This window comes from Nothoprocta perdicaria, unplaced genomic scaffold (genome assembly GCF_003342845.1).
Source record: "Nothoprocta perdicaria isolate Ctin4 unplaced genomic scaffold, notPer1 scaffold_8, whole genome shotgun sequence".
NCBI classification, from domain to species: Eukaryota; Metazoa; Chordata; class Aves; order Tinamiformes; family Tinamidae; genus Nothoprocta; species Nothoprocta perdicaria.
Window position 1 is genome coordinate 108,465 of NW_020456087.1, and position 19,232 is coordinate 127,696.

Sequence of the window (19,232 nt, forward strand, 5' to 3'; positions counted from 1 at the left end):
GGATTTTATGCATGATTGGCTAACTAATAGGATTAGGGCATCACAAAAATCGTAATCAGAGAAGTTTAATTAGGTGTAATCATGTACTGAAGTACTGAGCATCACTGCATTAATACAAATTTTACATGCTTGCATATCACAGGGAGGCACGTGTCATTTCTGGTATCTTTCTGTTGTGCTTTTCCAGTCAAGTCATTTTTTTTTTTTTTTTTTTAAAAAGCACCCAGATATAAAACAAAATATGAAAGCAAACAAGCCATGCTATTCTAGCAGAATTATCTGTATTCTACCAGCTATAAATCTTTTTCACAAAAGTACAATCTACTGAACCACTTTGTGATGAACAGATGATGTTGTTATAATCAGATAAGGTTTAAGCTTCAGCAGTTCTAAGTTAATGCTTTCTGTTATTAGGTATTTGTTGGACATCTTTCAATTCCCCATTATATTTCATTTCTCTATGTATTATAGTATTTATAATTCACTGTGAGATTCTGTGTAATTTTCTATGGAATATTTTTTAAAAGAACTGATCTGTTTTTCCAATGTGCACCCTGCTAGTACTCACCTCATTTGCTAAACATAAAAAGAAAAGGAAAGTTATGATAACACATTACATTTGTTTGATAGATGTCAAAAAGCCATCAGAGCAACCTCTTATAGGGCAAACAAACAAACAAAACTTACTACAAATAGGTCAGATGGAAAATTATTTTTAGCATTCTTATATAAGCTTTATATAAACATTTTATATAAGCTTTACTATAAACTTGATTTCCTTATATGTTGTGCTAAGAGCTGTTTGCTGCTCGGTGAGGCTGAGAGCGCCATCCCCTCTCCCGGGCGCTGCGCGAGAGCCCGCCTGGGAGTCGGCTCGCCTTGGAGCACAGGAGCCACGGGAAGCAGTGGCCAGCGCCCCGAGACAGGAGAATTCCAGAGCACCCCGAGAAAATAAGAAGCTGTCCCAAGGCCCGACTGGGCTTTGGGGGATGTCTGGCAGAGATGTATTTACCAGAAGCAGAAAGTGAAAGCAAACCAGCAGGGTGTCAGGAAAATCGGGTACCCTCCGCACTGAGCAACGGATAGTGGGTTTTGGTGGCTACAGTTTGCTGGAAAACAGGAGCATTAGTCTGCTTCTAGTGTATTGAGGTGGAGAAAGGCTTAGCAGGCATATGGCATTACACTAAGGAGATGCATGAACCTCCTCGCTGAAGGACAAGAGCGCAGACACCCTGGAAACCAGGAAAGCCTGAGATCCCAGCAGTGTCCTGGTTTGTCTTGCAAATTCACCCTCATCTTTTACTCCTCTCCCACTGGGGAAAGGAATTCCCTTTTTGGAGAGTAACAGAAAAGTTTTATTTGCTCTTGAATATAAGCAATAATATCACTAAAATGATCATAGAGCAGTAGTATGGCAATTCACCTTAAGGGGATTCCCAAACTCCCTGCCCGTCCCTTCTCCATGCTCTCATCCCCTACAATACGCCAAGAACAGGGTCAACTACTTTATTATGCAAGATCCAAGTTCACAGTAAAATACGAACACATTACTTCAAAGTGTCTTTCAAGTCTTGAGTTTACAACATCATTTCTCTGCTACAGATGAGGATGCAGAAATATCAAAACCTAAAGTATCCTGTTTAGCTACTTTAAAGATTAAATGATAAAAGATTTTAAATCAATTAAGACTACTGCAAGCATCCAGCATACACAGTAGGGCTTTTATAAGAGCATTTTTAAGAGGCTGTTCTATCTGCCATTAGTTAATTGAAATTAAAATTACTTACCAGTGCCTCCTAATACTTCAAGCTTCACCCCATACACTCATTACGGGTCTGCAGATACAAGGCCATGCAAACAGTCATATTCTAGTCATGGTAGTGCCTGTAAAAGGTGTGCTCTTATCCATCCCTGTCCATGATCCATGATGTAAAGGCATCATGGAGCGCCAGTAAACTAGGTTATGGGAAATATTTTGCTCTCTTGAGCTACAGTCCATGTCTCAGACGGCATTTCTTTGCAAATCAGAAAGGCTTCTTGCACTAGAACAGCAATTACTAACAGGGCCTCAACACTGTCAATATTCCCCACAGCCTGCAAGCAAGAGGAAAGGACTCTTCCCTTCTAGGGGTGGTGGCCTCTGGGATATCTGTGGCCAAGCATTCTCCAAGACCACAGAGCTTCTGAAAGAAGATGTAGGAAAACAAGTAGCAGTAACTGCTGTTCTCAAGCAAAAAGTTAGTGAGTACACCTTGCTATCCAGAGCACTTAGGCATTTGGAATCCTTGTCGGAACAGCAAAGTGCTTGAGATACTTGAGGAGTCACAATAGTGATTAGTGGCTGATCACCGACAGAGGAGAAGAAATTTGGGTGATCCACACATATCTGGTAGTGTTTCTTCCCAAAGCAGTGGATAAGCCTCTTTAACACTAGGTGCCAAAAGGAAAGATGCTCAGCTTCACCCCTGTGCTAGCAAAAGTTTTATTAGCCATTCTTACGGACATATAGGAAGTCTTCTGACATACAGTACTGTGTAGGCATTTGACATATATCATCTATAAAGCTGAAAATCTCAGGGAAAGTCAAAGCATCACCTGGACAGACTTTTTTTTTGTAGTCATTTCAAAGAAATATATTTTCTGATGCCAGAGTCCAGTAGCAATGCACTCAGTAATTGATATTAAAGTAAACTTACTTTGTTCATAAATACGTTCATAAATACAATTGTGTAAAAAAGCTTATATCTCCCGAATTCCTAAGTATTCTAGAGAAATTAACGTCTAAGATGACAAAACTGTCCTTTTTCCCCTCTGGCAACTTCCCTCTATCACCTCTTCTTATACTTTTTACCTCTTGGATTTCTATAGCAGAGGAGTCTGGTGCCTGACTTCTTTTCTCAAAATGAAAATGTTTTTAGAAGAATATCCATAGGTCTTGGAAGACCTAGTTCTTCATGAGAAAGATTTTCATATACTACGTTAAGAAAAAACATATTTCTAAAGAATAAAGAACACTATCTTATTATTTATAGAACCAGGTCTGTAGTCTTATATGTGGCCTTTAATACTTCACATGCAGGTGATTTTACGTGAAGACCAAGTATCAAAGAATTAGGTGTGCTCTTTCAGGAGTATAAAGCATATTATGTGTGAAATGGCAGATAACAGGACTAAAATCTCATCTTCTAGCACTACTTAAAATCTAAATTACAAGCAAAATGAAGAACAATTTCTGACAAAAAATCCCTAAAATTGACTACATTGCTAGAAGAGATAACAATTTAACTGAATCTCTACACTGGAACATCTTTCTTGGACTAAAAGTATTCCAAGAACAAAATACAGTGGTAATGTATTTGCCTGTGCACATGACTTTCATGAACTGGACACTGCCAAATTTCTGGTCTTGAAACTCTGAAGCGTTTATAGCCCTTCTTGGAGAAAAGCATATGGAGAAACACTTAAAAGAGGAACAATTACATTCATCTCTGTTGTACATCTGCAAATCCAAACAGACCAAATATGTTCAGAAGTTTTTTAATGGATAGTTTAAAGAAAAAGCTATCCCTCACTGTATTATGCATTTCCTTTTTAAAGGCAGAATGCTACAATGAAAAAGAGCAATACAATATTATGAATCATATCATGTTTACATCTAACAAGATCTACATGCACATCATACAAACTTTCGCTCACTGATAAGTCAGAAATTGTACTTCATGCTCAAGGCAAAAACCAAATTGTGAATAAAATTGTATTTTGTCTTGAATACATTTATTTAGTTCCAGTTAATTATATTTCTGCTCTTTTTCCTTTGATTTCAGACTGATGTAGATGCTGAAAAAATGTAATAGTGATTGGTTCCATGCAATTCCTAATTTGATAAGCTTGACGAGGAGCCTCGAGGCAGTTAGGATGCATGCTATCATCTGTCAAAAATTCCTAATTCAAACATCTATGAACATCCCAGTCCATCAGCGGGATGGGCAGCTTTGATTAGCCAACACTCGCACACTCTTGCATTGACACAGGCATGCACGTGCACAGGCAATATTGTAGACACACAAATCACTTAGGTGCTTGCACACGTCTATACATAGTAAAACCATCTATATGTATTCAGATACAAGTTCAAATATATTCTAAATACTCTGGAGCAGAAATACTATAAACACTTAAAACAGCTGTTTATGCAATATGGGCAAATACATTTTCATATATATACACACACTACAAAATGATATTTTTGAAATTATTAATACACTTAGAAACACACATTTCATTAACCCTCTAATGATATTATGCAACTGGTAGGTATAGTAAAGGTATATTGCCTTTTTTTTTTTTTTTTTTTTTATCTTCCACAAACTCACAGATACAGTCTCTGCTTACAATAGTATTCTACCTAACACGTAAATATTGTGAATTAACTTGTAAGCTTGTTTTCCCACGAACTATTTTGAACTATAAAAGAGGTTATTCTAGTTCTATTTCTAGAATATATGGAAATGTCATCAGAAACATATTTATTTGTCACACCGATCACCGTTCTTTGCCTGAAAAATTATGCTCCTTTGCCATTTAAGCAAGCATACTTTGTTTGGCCTATCGGAAAGCATTATGATTATCCCAACTCCTGTGGACTCAATTAAGCAATCTGTCGAGCTAAATCACATATTAGAAACGGAGATATTTTTCTTGCGTTTCCAATAAATTAAAAGCCTTAAAACTCCATATTGAAACAGTGAAGGGTTAGTTGTGAGGCAAAATATCTCCGCACTACAAGGCATGGAGAATTCCAATAATCTCATTTGTTCTCCCTTTCATTTCCTTCTCTCCTCTTATTCCATTCTAATTGTAGAAGCTTTTCAGATTTAAGACTCCCCCTCTTTTACCGCAAGGATACACAGTCTCCCTACTTGGCAGCTGCTGCTCAAAACAGCTTCCTTCAAGTTGTGTTGCCTCATTAATTCAGACACAGAAGAAGACTTTTCCACATTCACTATATATTTGTCTATTGTACTCCCTGCTATTGTGTCTTCGCATCTTCCAGTAGTGTCTTATTTCATATGAGTAACATCTGTTGTTTTACATAACCTCAATCATATAATTCTCATTCTTTCTGCTTCGGAAAGAGAAGGGACACATTTGAGAAGATAGATCTTTTAGTGTACCTCTAACCAGCCAACCCTGTTGGCTGGCTTCAGTCACAACCTAAAAAACCACGTCTCCCAGCACGAGACAACTAGCAGCAATAAATACACCAGGTGATTTTTTTTTTTTCCAAACACTTGAAGCAACTCTGACCTAGAACAGCAGAATCCTCCCTCCACACGTACACGTTGGCAACACTGAGATGAATGGAGGCTGTTCTAACCCGTTCACTAATTCCCAGGATCTCAAGCATCTAATTGCCACACTGAATAATAAAGAACCGAAAAGCCTTCCATGGCACTCTAGCAGAAAAACACATTCCCATCATTACCAATCATGCCAAAATTAGTTAAGGTCCTAAAAATGCATTTACTTCTAATGCCCTGGAATTACATTTTGCTTTGTTGAATTCACTTTGTGCAAAGACCAAAATATTGGCTTTGTTTTCTCTTTTAATATTATAGTTTAGAGTTTTTCATGGTTCTTCTTCTTATAGTTTTGCTACCATAAACTGGGTATTATGAAAACACTACTCAATAAGCTTTGAAAACCATCTTTCTGTCCTTTGGATTTCCATGGCAAAATATTGCAACCACCCTAATAGATCCTTGTTCCTCCTACAATTCAAGATGGAGGAGTCCTTGGGTTTCAGAAGGTGGAAATAAATACTGGTTTTAGTGATGGCAGAGTGATAGTTTTGATTCTGATGCAGTTAGAAACAGTCACGAGATTTGCTTACAATGTGCTGGATGTTAATTGAAGAGGAACAAATCTTCACAACTTCACATGCTTTTAAGTCATGTCTAGGTCAGATGCTTATATAACCACTTCCATTTCCTAGATTTTATACTATTCTTGACTCTCTTTGCACAGCTGGAAATGCATATGTGAAACCAAACATTGGATCAAATACTTATAAAGAGCAAAGCAATAACAGGTCAGATTGACCGCAGATCTAAACATGTAAATACAGAACCTGTTACACACAACACGCTAGCAAACCTAGACCAAACGTGTACATTGCACCAATCTTTTGCTTTTCTAAGGAACAAAACTGACACAAATTGCTCAAGTACTTTGCAGCAGTGGACTCGGTTAAAGTGGTTTTGCTATAAGGCATGTGTCGTTGAAGATAAAGCTCAGTATTTGTTGCAGTCACTCTTAAAATTGTGAAAAGCTCTTTGTTTTTAAAGTAGCAATGATTTCCACCTATTACTTTTTAAAGAGAGAGAGAGAATACTGAAAGAGTTGGATGTGCTTTTGATTTCAGAAACAAAAAGGTACTAAATTTACACAGATATATATTTTTTTAAACTAAAGTGTAACTCAGTACTTACAATAGTCCTGCACCTATTTTTGGGTATCTAATCACAGATGCCTTGAATCGAATAAGATTTTGGCATTCAAAAATCTTCAGCCTGAAGGTAAGCTACTTGTAAAAATAACTCTATTTTAGACGCCTAAATAGGAATCTAGAAGTTTTATTTAGGCACCATTTTTTTCCAATGATACTATTAGATTATAATTGTGTAATCATAAAATGTTCCAACAGGTTAAGTTTATTTATCATTTACTAAACCTGAAGAAACCATTGCTATTTTTTAAACTACTGATTCAGTTTTATATTTAGTTTTAAAACATACAGTTTTAAATTCTTTGGATTTAATATTGAACTATTACAATAGTTTCAAATAATTTGGACTTTGAAAATATCAAGATGAATACATACACAAACTATGTTTCATCAAATGTAAGAGGGCCTTAAAATGTATGGAAAGGATAAAGGTTTATTTTTATTATTACAGCAGTACTTCATTCTAGATATTGTTCCATTTCACTGATCAACTCAGATATTCAATGCATATAATCTTAATTTCTATTTTCAGAATTCATCAAATGGGACAGTAAGGAAAGGCACTCTGTGCATTTCAAAGCAAGAAATGAGATGGCTTCATTCATGTAACACTTTTGGCAGTTCTCCCAGAAAACAAATTCAGTGTTGAAAGGCAGTAATACTGTACCTTGATTTCTTCTATTTCGTCTGGCACTATCTTGTATGCAGATATAGTCCCACCCAACCTGAAATTGGGAGAAGAAAACAGTATCAAAACCAACGAAAAGCACAGCATGGTAATGGTATCACAACTAGTTTAAGTACAAAAATGCCTCCTACCTTTTTAGGAGTAACACAAACAAATATAAAAATACCAAAATAACAGGAAAGGCAAAAATAACCACCTTTATCCAAACAAGTATCATCTTTGTGTGATTTTGAATAATTCTTAGAAATAAGGTGTTCTTGACTAGTCTGAAAGGTAAGAATTAAGTCAACTACTTAGAACTACCCTCACTTTATTCATTATGCCAACACCATCAACCATCACATTCTACTGTTTGCTATTGTTTTGTAAGTAACGTGAATGAACTTCAACATTTAAAGATATGTTTTGTGTTCAGTATTTCACTCCATTGCTACAGTTGTAAATGCACCCTAATGCAATTCTAGAACTTCAGATTTTATAATTGCACATGCATGTACACACCTCACCCACCAAATAAACTATGGCTCACATTTTTGATAAGTCTCTAAGATTTGTGATTGGTTAAAAAAAAAAAAGTGGATGAGTTGCAATGGTTGGCACTCCTGTTCAAAAGTAACTTTTTTGTTCCACATGAAAAGTATTTTTCAATTTCTTCTACAACCTGAAGAAAGTTTAGCATAAAGAAGAGTTCATATTAGAGAAACAAGTAGCATGCACTGTATTTGGTGGCAAGGTTTGGTAAAGTATTTGGTGGCAAATAACAAACTTTCCACAGAAACATGCAAGCATGGTTTCTGTTGTTTCACGAGGCAGGCTCATTCACAGCAACAATTCAGACCTAGAAATATAACTGCATTAATGACCTCCCTGCTGGCTCTGCAGAGCAAAACTAGTCATTTCCTAGGTCCTATAGAAATGAAAATCACACAGAAAACTATTTACTCTAAAACAGTAGACAGCAATCAAATGTGCATTTGCATCATCTCACTATTACTCGCATTATTTCCCTTTCAATCGTCAGCATTTCTACTACAGTTTTATTTCCTTATAGGCAATCTTGAAATTATTATAGATATTGCTTACTCAACCTCAAAAAGAGGGAAAAGACCAATATAAAAATGTTATGTTTTTTATGACTGACTCCGCCAGTCAGTCACTGTCAAAAATGAACCATTTGAAGGATTCAGACAGAATCCTTCAGAAATCCTTCAATTCAGACAGGATTAAGTCCCTGCAGAGGGCAAGTCCATTCTGCAGCGCCCTGCTGCTCACAGTCCTGTCGCTGGCTTCCCCAGGCACCGGCAGGGCCCAGGCATTCACCTACCACAAACAATGAGATGACAAAAGCACAAATGGAAGCTCCTGTATCCTGTTTCATTAATTAGAAACATTTTCCTGCAAATAAATATTTTGAGAGTTTAACACAGTTTAAAGCTGCCTAGCAGCGTTGCAGTCCAGAGAAGTGCTTTTTAAAGTAGCTGTACATTCCTGGATCTTTTCCGTGACAAAACACATATGCAAAACCATTAAAAATGTCAGACGTCACATTTTCTTATTTTCGAAAGGTACCTCATCATTTAATAAATCAATTTCGCACTTAAAGCTTCACATCCTCATATCTGACTGTATATGCATTCAATTCTACACTGACATCTTTACATTGAAAGCCCACATTACCTAAATAAACAGTAACAAATGTGGCATTCGAAGAGAATCAAAAATACATAAACATCTATTTCCATAAACGCCTCAGGACTGAAGAAAAGTTTTTAAGAGAGCCTGCATTTGTTTCATTCCAGCACGTTGCACCTCATGTCATCTAATGACTACTGGAAAGAGCAAGGCACCCTAGTAGATTACTTCTTAAATACAATACTATAGGGGATGTAACAAACAAGCTTGACTCTGTACATCAAGTTTAACTGCAAGTTCCACAGAAGTTTAGATGTATATGGTAAGAAAATCCAGATAACACAACACAAACTCTTCAAATAGTCCTAACTGCATAACATGTGAGGATTGACATTTTTAGTTTTGCTATATACTAATGCAAGCATGAGAACAGAAGACTTAAGCTGCCTGTTTAGTAACCACAAGCAGTGTAACAATAACGCACACATAAAGCTATACAGTATTTTCTTTTCCTGTAAGAATGCCCCTATTAATTACACCTCCACACAGAAAATGTTTACAGTGTATAATTCATATTCCAAAATAACTTCGTTAGTGGCAGAACTAGCTGTGATCTTGCTGCACACTCTTTACTCAGAAATCACCCAATCCCATCTACTCCAACCTCCTGGTAAGAAGTTCTCAAAAGAAAACGTTCAGTTTGGTGTCACCCTATTGTTACTACAAGTCTCCCACGGAGCAGAAGGGCCTACACCATGTCACGTACACACATATAGGAGTTACTGAGCGCAGCTAAAACGCTGTAATGAATAACCATTCATTAGAAAAGAGTATATTTGAAGGACAGCAAAAAAGAAACCAAGCCACAAGTTCAATGCATTAATCACTATGCCCAATCTAGGGAAATTTTTGTATTTCCGAGGCACTTTTTATTTTGCAAACCTTAGATGTGAACGCTGACACTTGAAGCAGGAGCGATCACACCATGAAATGCAGCAGCTCTGAGTTTCAGAGGGCACCTGCAGGAAGGTGCGTGGCGGTGCCGCAGAGCCCCCGCGCTTGGCACACACGGATTTCATTTTCCTGGGAGCAATCGCTCTTTGCAGACTGATTTTGTTCACAGACTGCTCCAAGATTTTCTATTAACTTTTTGAGCTTTTCATCACAGTGTTTCAAAGAAGTGATTACACTGCAATCAGAGAGGCAGAGGATCAGGTAGCGTGAGTTCACAGTAAGTGCTGCAGGTTCTGCACACGTGAATACAGTGCAGCAAAGAGCCTGCCAAGGCAGAATTTGGTTCAACTAAACCTCAATTCTTGAGCAGGATCTCTTCATCTTTCACACATTTTCATCTTGTTATAGATTTTATTAATTTTTTCTTCATTTGAAGAACATAGCCTCCAGCATCCTAGGACATAAATGGCATCTTCTCTTACAACAACCAACCAAAGAGCAAAGTCAAATATATGGCCAGCTACTTGGAGTAAACTGAAAATGTGGTCACCAGCTTCATCACTAGAAATTTAACATTCTCCTCTAAACTGCAATGTTGTTCCACTATAGCAAGCTGAACAATTTAATAGTGAAGTGAGCTTAAATTAATACTAGCCAGCTTTTCTACATATGTATATAAAACATTTCTGAAGGATCTCATGCACCATATTCAAACTTTTGTAGACATCAGTCTCATTAGGGGAAAATCTGAATCACACCCTGCAACTGATACAGACTCTCCTAATTCTCTAGTCCCTTTCCAGAAGATAAATTATTCCTGCCTGTAGAAAGCAGAAGTGATACAATAAATCAAAGAAGCACAGATTGTGCTGGGCTAAAACTTGCAAAGTTCTTTCGGGAGAAAATCAGAAAAAGTAGGAAGGATATTCCATTAAAGAGTTAGGAAATAATAAAAATTTCATAACTAGTTGCAGAAGAGTTTGTGGAAGTCTGTGTCTTTTGGCAGGAAAAATACATTAGATAAAAGTGCATCTCTGAGTGACTTAAAATACACAGACTGAGTTCAGAGGAAGTTCATGAAAAGGACTTGGGAGAAAGCTGAACAAGAAGGTTCCTATAGCAACCTAAGAAATTAGCAAAATATAGGAAATAATCTGAAGCCAGGCCAACACAGTTGTATTGGAACAGATGGAAGCTTTACTATTCTGCAACTAAGTAGAGTATCACCAAAGAGAGAAAATTGGTATTTCTTCAAGTTAAGGAAAGTTAAAATCCAGGAGGAAATGTGCTCTAAGAAAGGCAGAAAATAATAAGCTATTGCTCAAACACACGCTGCTCACAAAATAGAAGAGAAACTGTGTGAAAAAGGCAAACAAAAAAAGATAAACAGTAATTGTTACAATAAACCATTTTAAAAAGATATTAATAAGCAACAACTATCCTTATAGTCATTCTTTTATGACTTTTGTTTCATGTTTCAATACTATAACTAAAACAAAAATTAAATTTCTGATTTATAAAACAGGTATTTGGAGTACAGAATTATTATTTTCACCAGATTATTTTTGTATATTTGGAAGGTGGACTTCTGTTTTTTCCCTGCCCTTCCCCAGCCTCCTCATTCTCTTTTACTAAGAGAAGAAAACCGTTTACTAAATGTATGTGTGTGCAGACAGACAGATACACTACATTATTATGGTGTAATTATATCATGTGCATATGTGAGATTCTTACACGGCATTCTCGGACTGAATCAGCACCGTTAAGGTTCTCTCATTTTAATTCTAACCAGAGCCATGAACGCCGTCTGTCTTTATACACAGCTCTGCCATAAAAAGCTGAGCTACTGGTTCATCTGTTCAGCCTAATGAGTGAGTCACGCTCAACGCACTGGAGGCAACGGCCTAAAAATAGCTGCTCGCCCGGGCTGGCTGCTGCCACTTGCCCGCGCTCACCGGCGCCGCGTTAATCCCCGCTCATCCTTCCTCGGACAGACCACAGCGGGCGGCTGTCCAGCACCTCCCTGACCTGCTGCCTCTTTGGAGGAAAGGAACCCCCAAGAACTTGCTGACCTTTTTCCTGGGACCTCTCCCCAGTATATTTGTCACCTATCCGGATGGTATTCTGCTTTTTGACCCATTCAAGCCCTGCTAAGACTGTGTCTGCAGTGTCTTGCACGCAGGCAAGTTTAACCTCGACCCACAAGTCCTTTGTGGATCATCAGGCCCTAAGCTCCTTGCATGCAGCTAAAGCTTCACACAACTTTCCAGGGAAAGATGCAGCAAGGATTTACTTTCAAAGCACCTTTATTCCCTGCTAGCGAGGCAGGCGCATTAGGGCAGACCCAAGGCTGCTTTAATGGATGCCAGGGTCTCCTGACTTTTAAGGGAGGATGAGGGCAGGATGCGCTGGGGGGCAGGAGGAGCTGCTGCCCGCGCCGCCGGGCTGGGCCGCCCCGCGAGGGGGGCCGCCGGGCTGGGCCCTCCAACCCTCACGGCACCCCAAACCAAATCCAGCCTGGCCCAGCACCCAGCAGAGCTTACCATGGAGTATTTTGGATAGAGGTGTGGGGTTCTGGTTAGGGCTACTGCTGTTACCTAGAAGGTGGATGGTAAGACTGTCTCCTCTGGAAAATGTTTAGCATTTTACTTACTGCCTAAGGAAGGAGGGGCTGAGGGAGGCAGCAATACGAAGAAATCTAAACTTGCTGGCATTGCCCCCCAGAAGAAAATGCAGCAAGAGGACCCTTAAAATCCACGGGCCTGTCAGTAGTGCAACGTGCAATGCTATTACTTTCCATTCTCAGGATGGAGAGGTACTTTGGGGGAAAAGGAGGAGGAATCTTGAACTTACTTCCATGAGAAGCAAAACCTCCAGGTCTACAGTTTCCCTAGGCAAATTCATTAACAACTGCTCTAAAGTCTCACCATTAACACCTCCAGACTTCATGGCAAGTTGAGACATGTAGATTGCGACCATTTTCAGATCTCTGTATAGAAAATACTGAAGTATAAAAAACAACGCAGATATTTATAACTTCAAAAATTTATTTTAAGAGTTTAGCATTTAACTGTCAGACAATTTAGTATCCAGAACACTAAGTACTTGTGCACAAAGCAACATCAAAAAATGTACATTCTGGAATAAAACTATAATAATTAACCATCATAATATATATTTCCTCAGAGGGAAGACCACTTTTTTGTGTTTTATAATAGTGTATTTCTAACAGGTCAAAAACAAGGGAGAGGCCCGTCCTCTGAACTGGACTGAAAATGCAATACCAGAAAGACTAATTCTGCACTCTGAATTCTCATTAAGTACAGAAGTTAATTTCTAAATAAAACAGCATTTTAAATCATTCCTTGCAAACTGCCTTGCCACATAGAACAGCAGCAACAAAACACTCCTATGCTGGCTGCATGTTTATTTACAGAACAGAGGAATGATTTTAGTATGCTCCATCGGACTGGTAATCTAACTATGGAAATCATACATTAAATCAAACAGACAGAAATGTCAGCTAGATTTAAGGAAAAATGTGCTCAGTGACTTTGAAAGTTCCCACCGGGGCATCAGATGCTTGACCAGCCAGCTCATTAAACAACATGAGCAAGATCTTAAATTTCCTGAGAGAAAAAATATGCAGAGGCAGACAAAAATCATTCGCATAAAAATAGTCAAATTCTCACCATTTAGACAAATAAAGATATTTTAATATCCATGTTGGGATTTGGCTGACAGGCTGCGGGCTTGAGAACCCTGCACAACAGAGGATGTGCAATGAGGGGCATTTGCATTTCCTCTGGCAAGTGCAGGCCGAGGAGGGCTGGGGACGGTTTGCACATACCCCCTTGGCAGCTGCTTGGCACTGAACCCTCATAAACCACAACCAAAAGCACAATTTGTGGGTGCCTGAGAGTGACCTCTCGCCAGCCGGGGAAGGCGCTGCACGTTACAGGATTCGGGCCATACGACACAGGAGTTCAATGACGTGCCTGGAGATGAAAGCTTCCACTAGAAAATTACCTCAGCGCTTTTAAGAAACCTATATGGAGGAATAAAGCTATTTTTGTTGACCCGTCTGTCATTTCAGTAGAGCACTATTTGCCCACATGTAATGAGAGCCTAGCTGAATGCTAAGGAAAATGAAATTCCTTCTAGCAGGAATTGTTGTTCCACACCTAATAAGAAACACAGCTAGTAAGTAATGGAAACACAAGGAATGCTGATGTTTGAGAATAAGTTGGAATCAACTGCAGAACATAGGTTGAAATGGACAATCACTGTCCACTTCATGATCAGACAGGTAAGCATCCAAAGCACTTACTCCTTCCAAAACAAAAGACACTAATGATCAAAAGATGAGAGCGGGATAAGTCAATGTAAGAAAAAGTAAACTGTGGAGAATATACAGAAATAATTTGACCATCCCATCATCTAGATCAGATTGCTACTTCACAGTTAACTACATCACAGAACTTGGAGGAGACTAACACGACTGTTTTAAGAGACTTATTTTAAAGAATTCCCACCATTCAGAAATGACACAGGATACGTCTGATATCATCATATACGTGCAGATCATACATCTGCTATGTCTGATCTGATATATCCAGGATAAATCTGGTACCGGATTCTCAAAGGCAAGCTGCAAACAGCAAGCGTACGGGGCTGTCACACAGACAGGCCCCACGTACAAGGTCATGGGGACTGACCTTGCACAAAATCAAAAACTGAAGCCCCCAAAGGAAACTTCAATGCCAGCAACTCATGAAACCTTCTCCTTTTTGCATTTTGGATTCTAAACAACATATTGAAAATGCATATTCATTTTCATTTCCTACAGCATTTGTTTGTAAAAAGATGGGATGAACTTTGTCTCAGACTGCAGTATCTTTAATATATTTGTATGTATTCTTGTTCAGGAGTATGTCTCAAAAATATTCCTCACAACACTTCACCTTCTCCAAAGGCCTCACAACCTCCTTTTTTCCCCTCTCAGACTGCAGAGATCATATAATCTCATATATTAGAAGTGCCTTGTGTTTGTGTTTCTTAAGATGGATTTTTTTTTAAAATACATCAGCATATTTGCATGTATTTCCCTGTACAGTCTAAATGGGCGAAAGAAATTTTGCTTCGACTTAGTGACCAGACTCAACTGCTTTTGAGGGTTGGTTTTGTAATATGAAAAAGAAAAAAAAAAAGAATCTGTTCAGCTAATTTAACTAATCAAATCAATTAAATGACTCAGAATAGAATATTAGTAAAACAACTCCATGTAAGATCCATCCCTCTCGATACACAGGGGAACTTTCCATAGGAAAATAACATTACTGGTAACTGGGAGTTTTTTGCAAGTCTTACATAGTTGTCTCCATTCCCAATAATTCACAATTATTTTTGAAGTCATCACACCCTCTGTAAAGATGTTTGTTAAATACATCTGTGAAGTTCAAACTGGCGATTTAAAATTATTTCTTTGTCTTTTGTCCCTAGGTATATTATTTGCAATGTATGTTTTTAGTTCTTATTTTTGTTTTCTATAGTTGCCATTGCCCTAATTCCAACCTGCATTTGATCATTTAATGGCAACAAAATATTTCCAGATGAATTTAAAAACTAGCCATGTCTCCACTACTCACACATCTCATCAGAAACTCACTCCTTCAATGCTCAGGCACCTAGCAGGAAAGGGATGTGCGGCTCTCAGACAGCCTGAGATCTTTAATTAAATATGAATTTTGCTTCATTCAGATATTAAACAAGTACAGCTGCTGCTAAATTCTGAAAGGCTAGCACAAACTTGATCAAGTGGCACAAAAAATAACTGTTAAACATATCTGTCTGTAGCTATGTCACATCTATTGTTCTTTTAAATGTAAGAGTAAGAAATAATCTCTTCCATTTCCGTTTCACCCAAATCCCCCTTTACTACTATCTATTGTACAGTTATGAAGAATATACCTGTTTTTAGTAAGAAACTCATCTCTGAGTAACTGAAGTCTGTCTTCCTTTGTTTTTCTTTTTAAATAAGACTGCATGAAATTATTGGGTGCATATGTATCTGCAGCACATGCTCGCAGACTCCTTTAGGTGACTATCAGATCCTGGACAACCCAAACATGATTCCTGCTATCCGTGCAATCTCTCCCTCCATTTCTGCTCCAGTATAGGTGAGCAGAAGTGGAAATTGATGCAATTATGAAATTTGTTTCTGTAAATAAATAACAAATAACTGTGCAAGGGCTGACACATATATTCCAGTTGGTGAGCCGCAGTCAGTTTGCCTAGATGAAGGTAATACAAGTGACAGGTGAAAATCTCCAAATCAGAAATTTTGCATGTCTCTGTCACAAAACAGCCTCTCTAGAAATGACAACTTCAGGTTTTCAAAAATATTTGAAAAAAAATATTCAAAAATATTTGAAAACCAAAAGAATCACCACACCCCCAGCATGCCCACACTGTTCTCGCTTCTCTAGTGGAAAATTTACTTTCATAAAAACTGGAGAACAGGACTGAAAAAACTCAACCTGCAGTCCTACCAGCAAAAAACACAAGTGTTTTGGACGTATTTCTAAGCACCTGCAGCAGCCAATGTTAACTATTATCACAGCTTCACAGCAGGGAAGAGGAAGCCCCATTTGCCTCCACTGTAGCCCCACAAGAGCCCTGTGTTATAGAACGGAGCCCCTGAGCGGCAGGAGCCGAGAGGCAGGAGTCGGTGCCCAGCGACACGGACACCGTGCCCGTGCGGCCGGGGCCTCCGGAGCCGCTCAGGTGGCTCCAGCGGCACCAAGGCCGGGCAGGGGCAGCCCCGCGGCCCCTCTGCGGCCACGGAGCTGCCTGAGGGCACCGAGGGTCCCTAATGCACGTGGACCACCACGCAGAGACACCCGAGCTCCACTGAAACAAATAAACAAAAAGAATGAACCTTTAGCGCATCCAGTATATTTAGACAAATAAATATTCCATTAAGCCTTTTCCTTTTTTCCGTAGAAAAAAGTATCCTGATTTGACATTTAAAGGAAAAAAATGCAAGGTATTTGCTTGCATTCAGATGTCTGAGGATACTCTCTCTCATAATTTGAGAAAAAAGCAACCTTTACTATTCCACACTATAATTATATATTTTCTGAAGGAATATCTGCCAAAAATGTACAAATATAGAGAGCATGTGTTTGATGCATAAAGGAATGGCATGGTTCCAGCTGGCATGTTCTGCTAGCAACTATGACACATTTTGAAAATCACAGATTCATCCTATCTTGTGTGTACAGCCCATATGCACACAGCTTATATTTTCAAAGGTACTTTACACAGATCACAATTTTGAAGAACGGAGGAAACATATCTTAGGATTCCTTGAAGTCTTTTTTTTTTCCTAGCAGATTCTCCCCTTGAAAACATTGAAAGATTTGATCTTTGAGAACAAACTCTTTTTAGGGAAGAAGTTATATTCAAAGTGATAATGTAAAGTTCTACTGTAACACAGGTAGCAGTATAAATTCCTTATATTCTGATTGGGTATTTGGAACAGACGGGGCTCTGTCTGCCTTCAATCAATGCAACTGTACATATACTGGTATATATACACCTTAACGTACCTTCCAAATTTATTTTTAGATTCCTAGTTGCACGTTCCCTCAGCTTTTCCCTGCGAAAAGCAAGGATACAAAGGAGTTATACAAGAGGGAGAATGTGGCCTTATCAGAACAAGCAATTATGTAAACTGCTTTTCCCTACTGCACTCGCATAGCAGCAAATCACCCCACCCTTTAGCAAGTAACAGTAATAAATACTAAAAATTAGTTAGACGAGCCCAGAAGAGGCCAGAAATAATCCAAATGAATATCAGGAGGAGTTACGGCTTTATCTAGATTTAGGTACTGAGCTATACTGCAGCTTTTATATTAAGAGCAGGAAGAATATCGATGACATTTAGAGAACTGATAGAGGAACCACTGTAGATAATGTCAGCAAAATACGTTCTAGGACCTCAACCCTGGGGCACTTGCAAGCTCATACTGAGCTGAAAATGCTGCCGTTCAATTTGCTTCGGCAGACACGCAAAGACTGGCTCCGCTTGGTAAAACCTTGCCTATTAGGCTGGCTTCTCAAAGACCCTTTACTGGATTTGCAGGCATCTGCATTAAGCACTAGGCTTTGGGGGACAGAAATTCCATAAAACACCATTTCTGGTGGTTAATTCGATTTAAGTTGCTACCCAAGAAGAGCACTTGACTCTCCCCAGTCTATGCCAATACAACCATTGCTACTAGGTGGAGGTCAAGGCATGAATCAGGATGCAGGGCAGAAAATACCGCTCCCCACACTCCTAGAAAGGGCAAGTCTGCCACCAAACACACTGGGCCATGAAAAACTCCTACTGCCTTTCCCCTGTGGCTCTTTATAGGCTTCAGGAACTTATCTTTTAAGCCTTGGCAAAAGTAAAGTTATGGTAGAAATGAAACAGTTAAAGGAAATAACATTGATCACAAGGTAACTCTTCAGGCCAACAATGTGATCAACTTTAACATTAATTCATCCCTTGCAAACACCCCTTCAATTGGTAGCCAAAGTAGCTCCCTGCCTTTATCTAAATTGTATCCTTTAAAGGCACTCAGCAGCTGGGTAGCAGGTGTGCTCAATGGGAGCTGATGAAAATTGACAACAATAATAGCTAGCCCTGAATAATATGCAACATAGTAGGAAGGAAGTTAAAGAGATTTTGATGCTGTTCTGCATGTAGAGGTTCAAACCTTTACTCAAATTAGAATTAAAGGCAATTTTAGTTGTAAACAGGTAATGTCATCTGCACTGAGCAGTCACTAGTAGCCAAGCGTAGTTAAATCATCCCACAGGGTTGGACACTGATCCTACCTACATCATGGTTTTTAAGATAACATTCTCACCATGTTTTCACTTGCTAAAAAGGACGATAAAAGTGTTATTTTCTGTGCATTTTTTAAAGCGGTTCTTGTGAACATAATCACCTGCTTTGGCACCAACGCTGGCCCTTAGTGCTGAGCTGCAGCTCGGCCACCCCTGCAGAAGGGCAGGCAGCGACCGGGGCTGGGCCGCCCTGGAGGAACCAGCGCGCTCGAGCGTGGCGCCGGCCCTCGCGGACACGGCCCAAGTAACGGCCAGGGCGAGACACGAACGGGACAGCGAGGGGCAACCGGGAGCTGCAGAGCAGCGGCCGTGTTCAATAGATGCATATGTACAGAATACAAAGAGAAAAAGAGGTCACGTTAAAGAAACCAGAGCATAAACTTGCTGCTGAGCTTCTGCTTCAGCCAGAAGCCCTTCTGCCAACGTGACTGATGGCATCTGCAGGCGTTTACCCGTCCTCTGAGCCCCGTAGCTCCAAAAACAAAGAGCTTCTTCACTCCGAAGATTGACTATTAAAAAAAGTCCATCTGTGTAGGTACGTATCCAGAA

The 19,232-nt window shown here is 39.1% G+C and overlaps 1 protein-coding gene across 1 annotated transcript in view; it reads right to left on the minus strand.

Annotated features, from left to right (window-relative positions):
• Positions 1-19,232, minus strand: part of LOC112957970 (gephyrin-like) — a gene marked incomplete at its 3' end in the record, with an annotated part of 201,292 nt that overhangs the window by 108,417 nt on the left and 73,643 nt on the right. Inside the window, exon 4 of the mRNA XM_026051762.1 lies at positions 7,176-7,233. Within this exon, the coding sequence (XP_025907547.1) occupies positions 7,176-7,233 (58 nt within the window). The remainder of the gene's footprint in view (positions 1-7,175; positions 7,234-19,232) is intronic.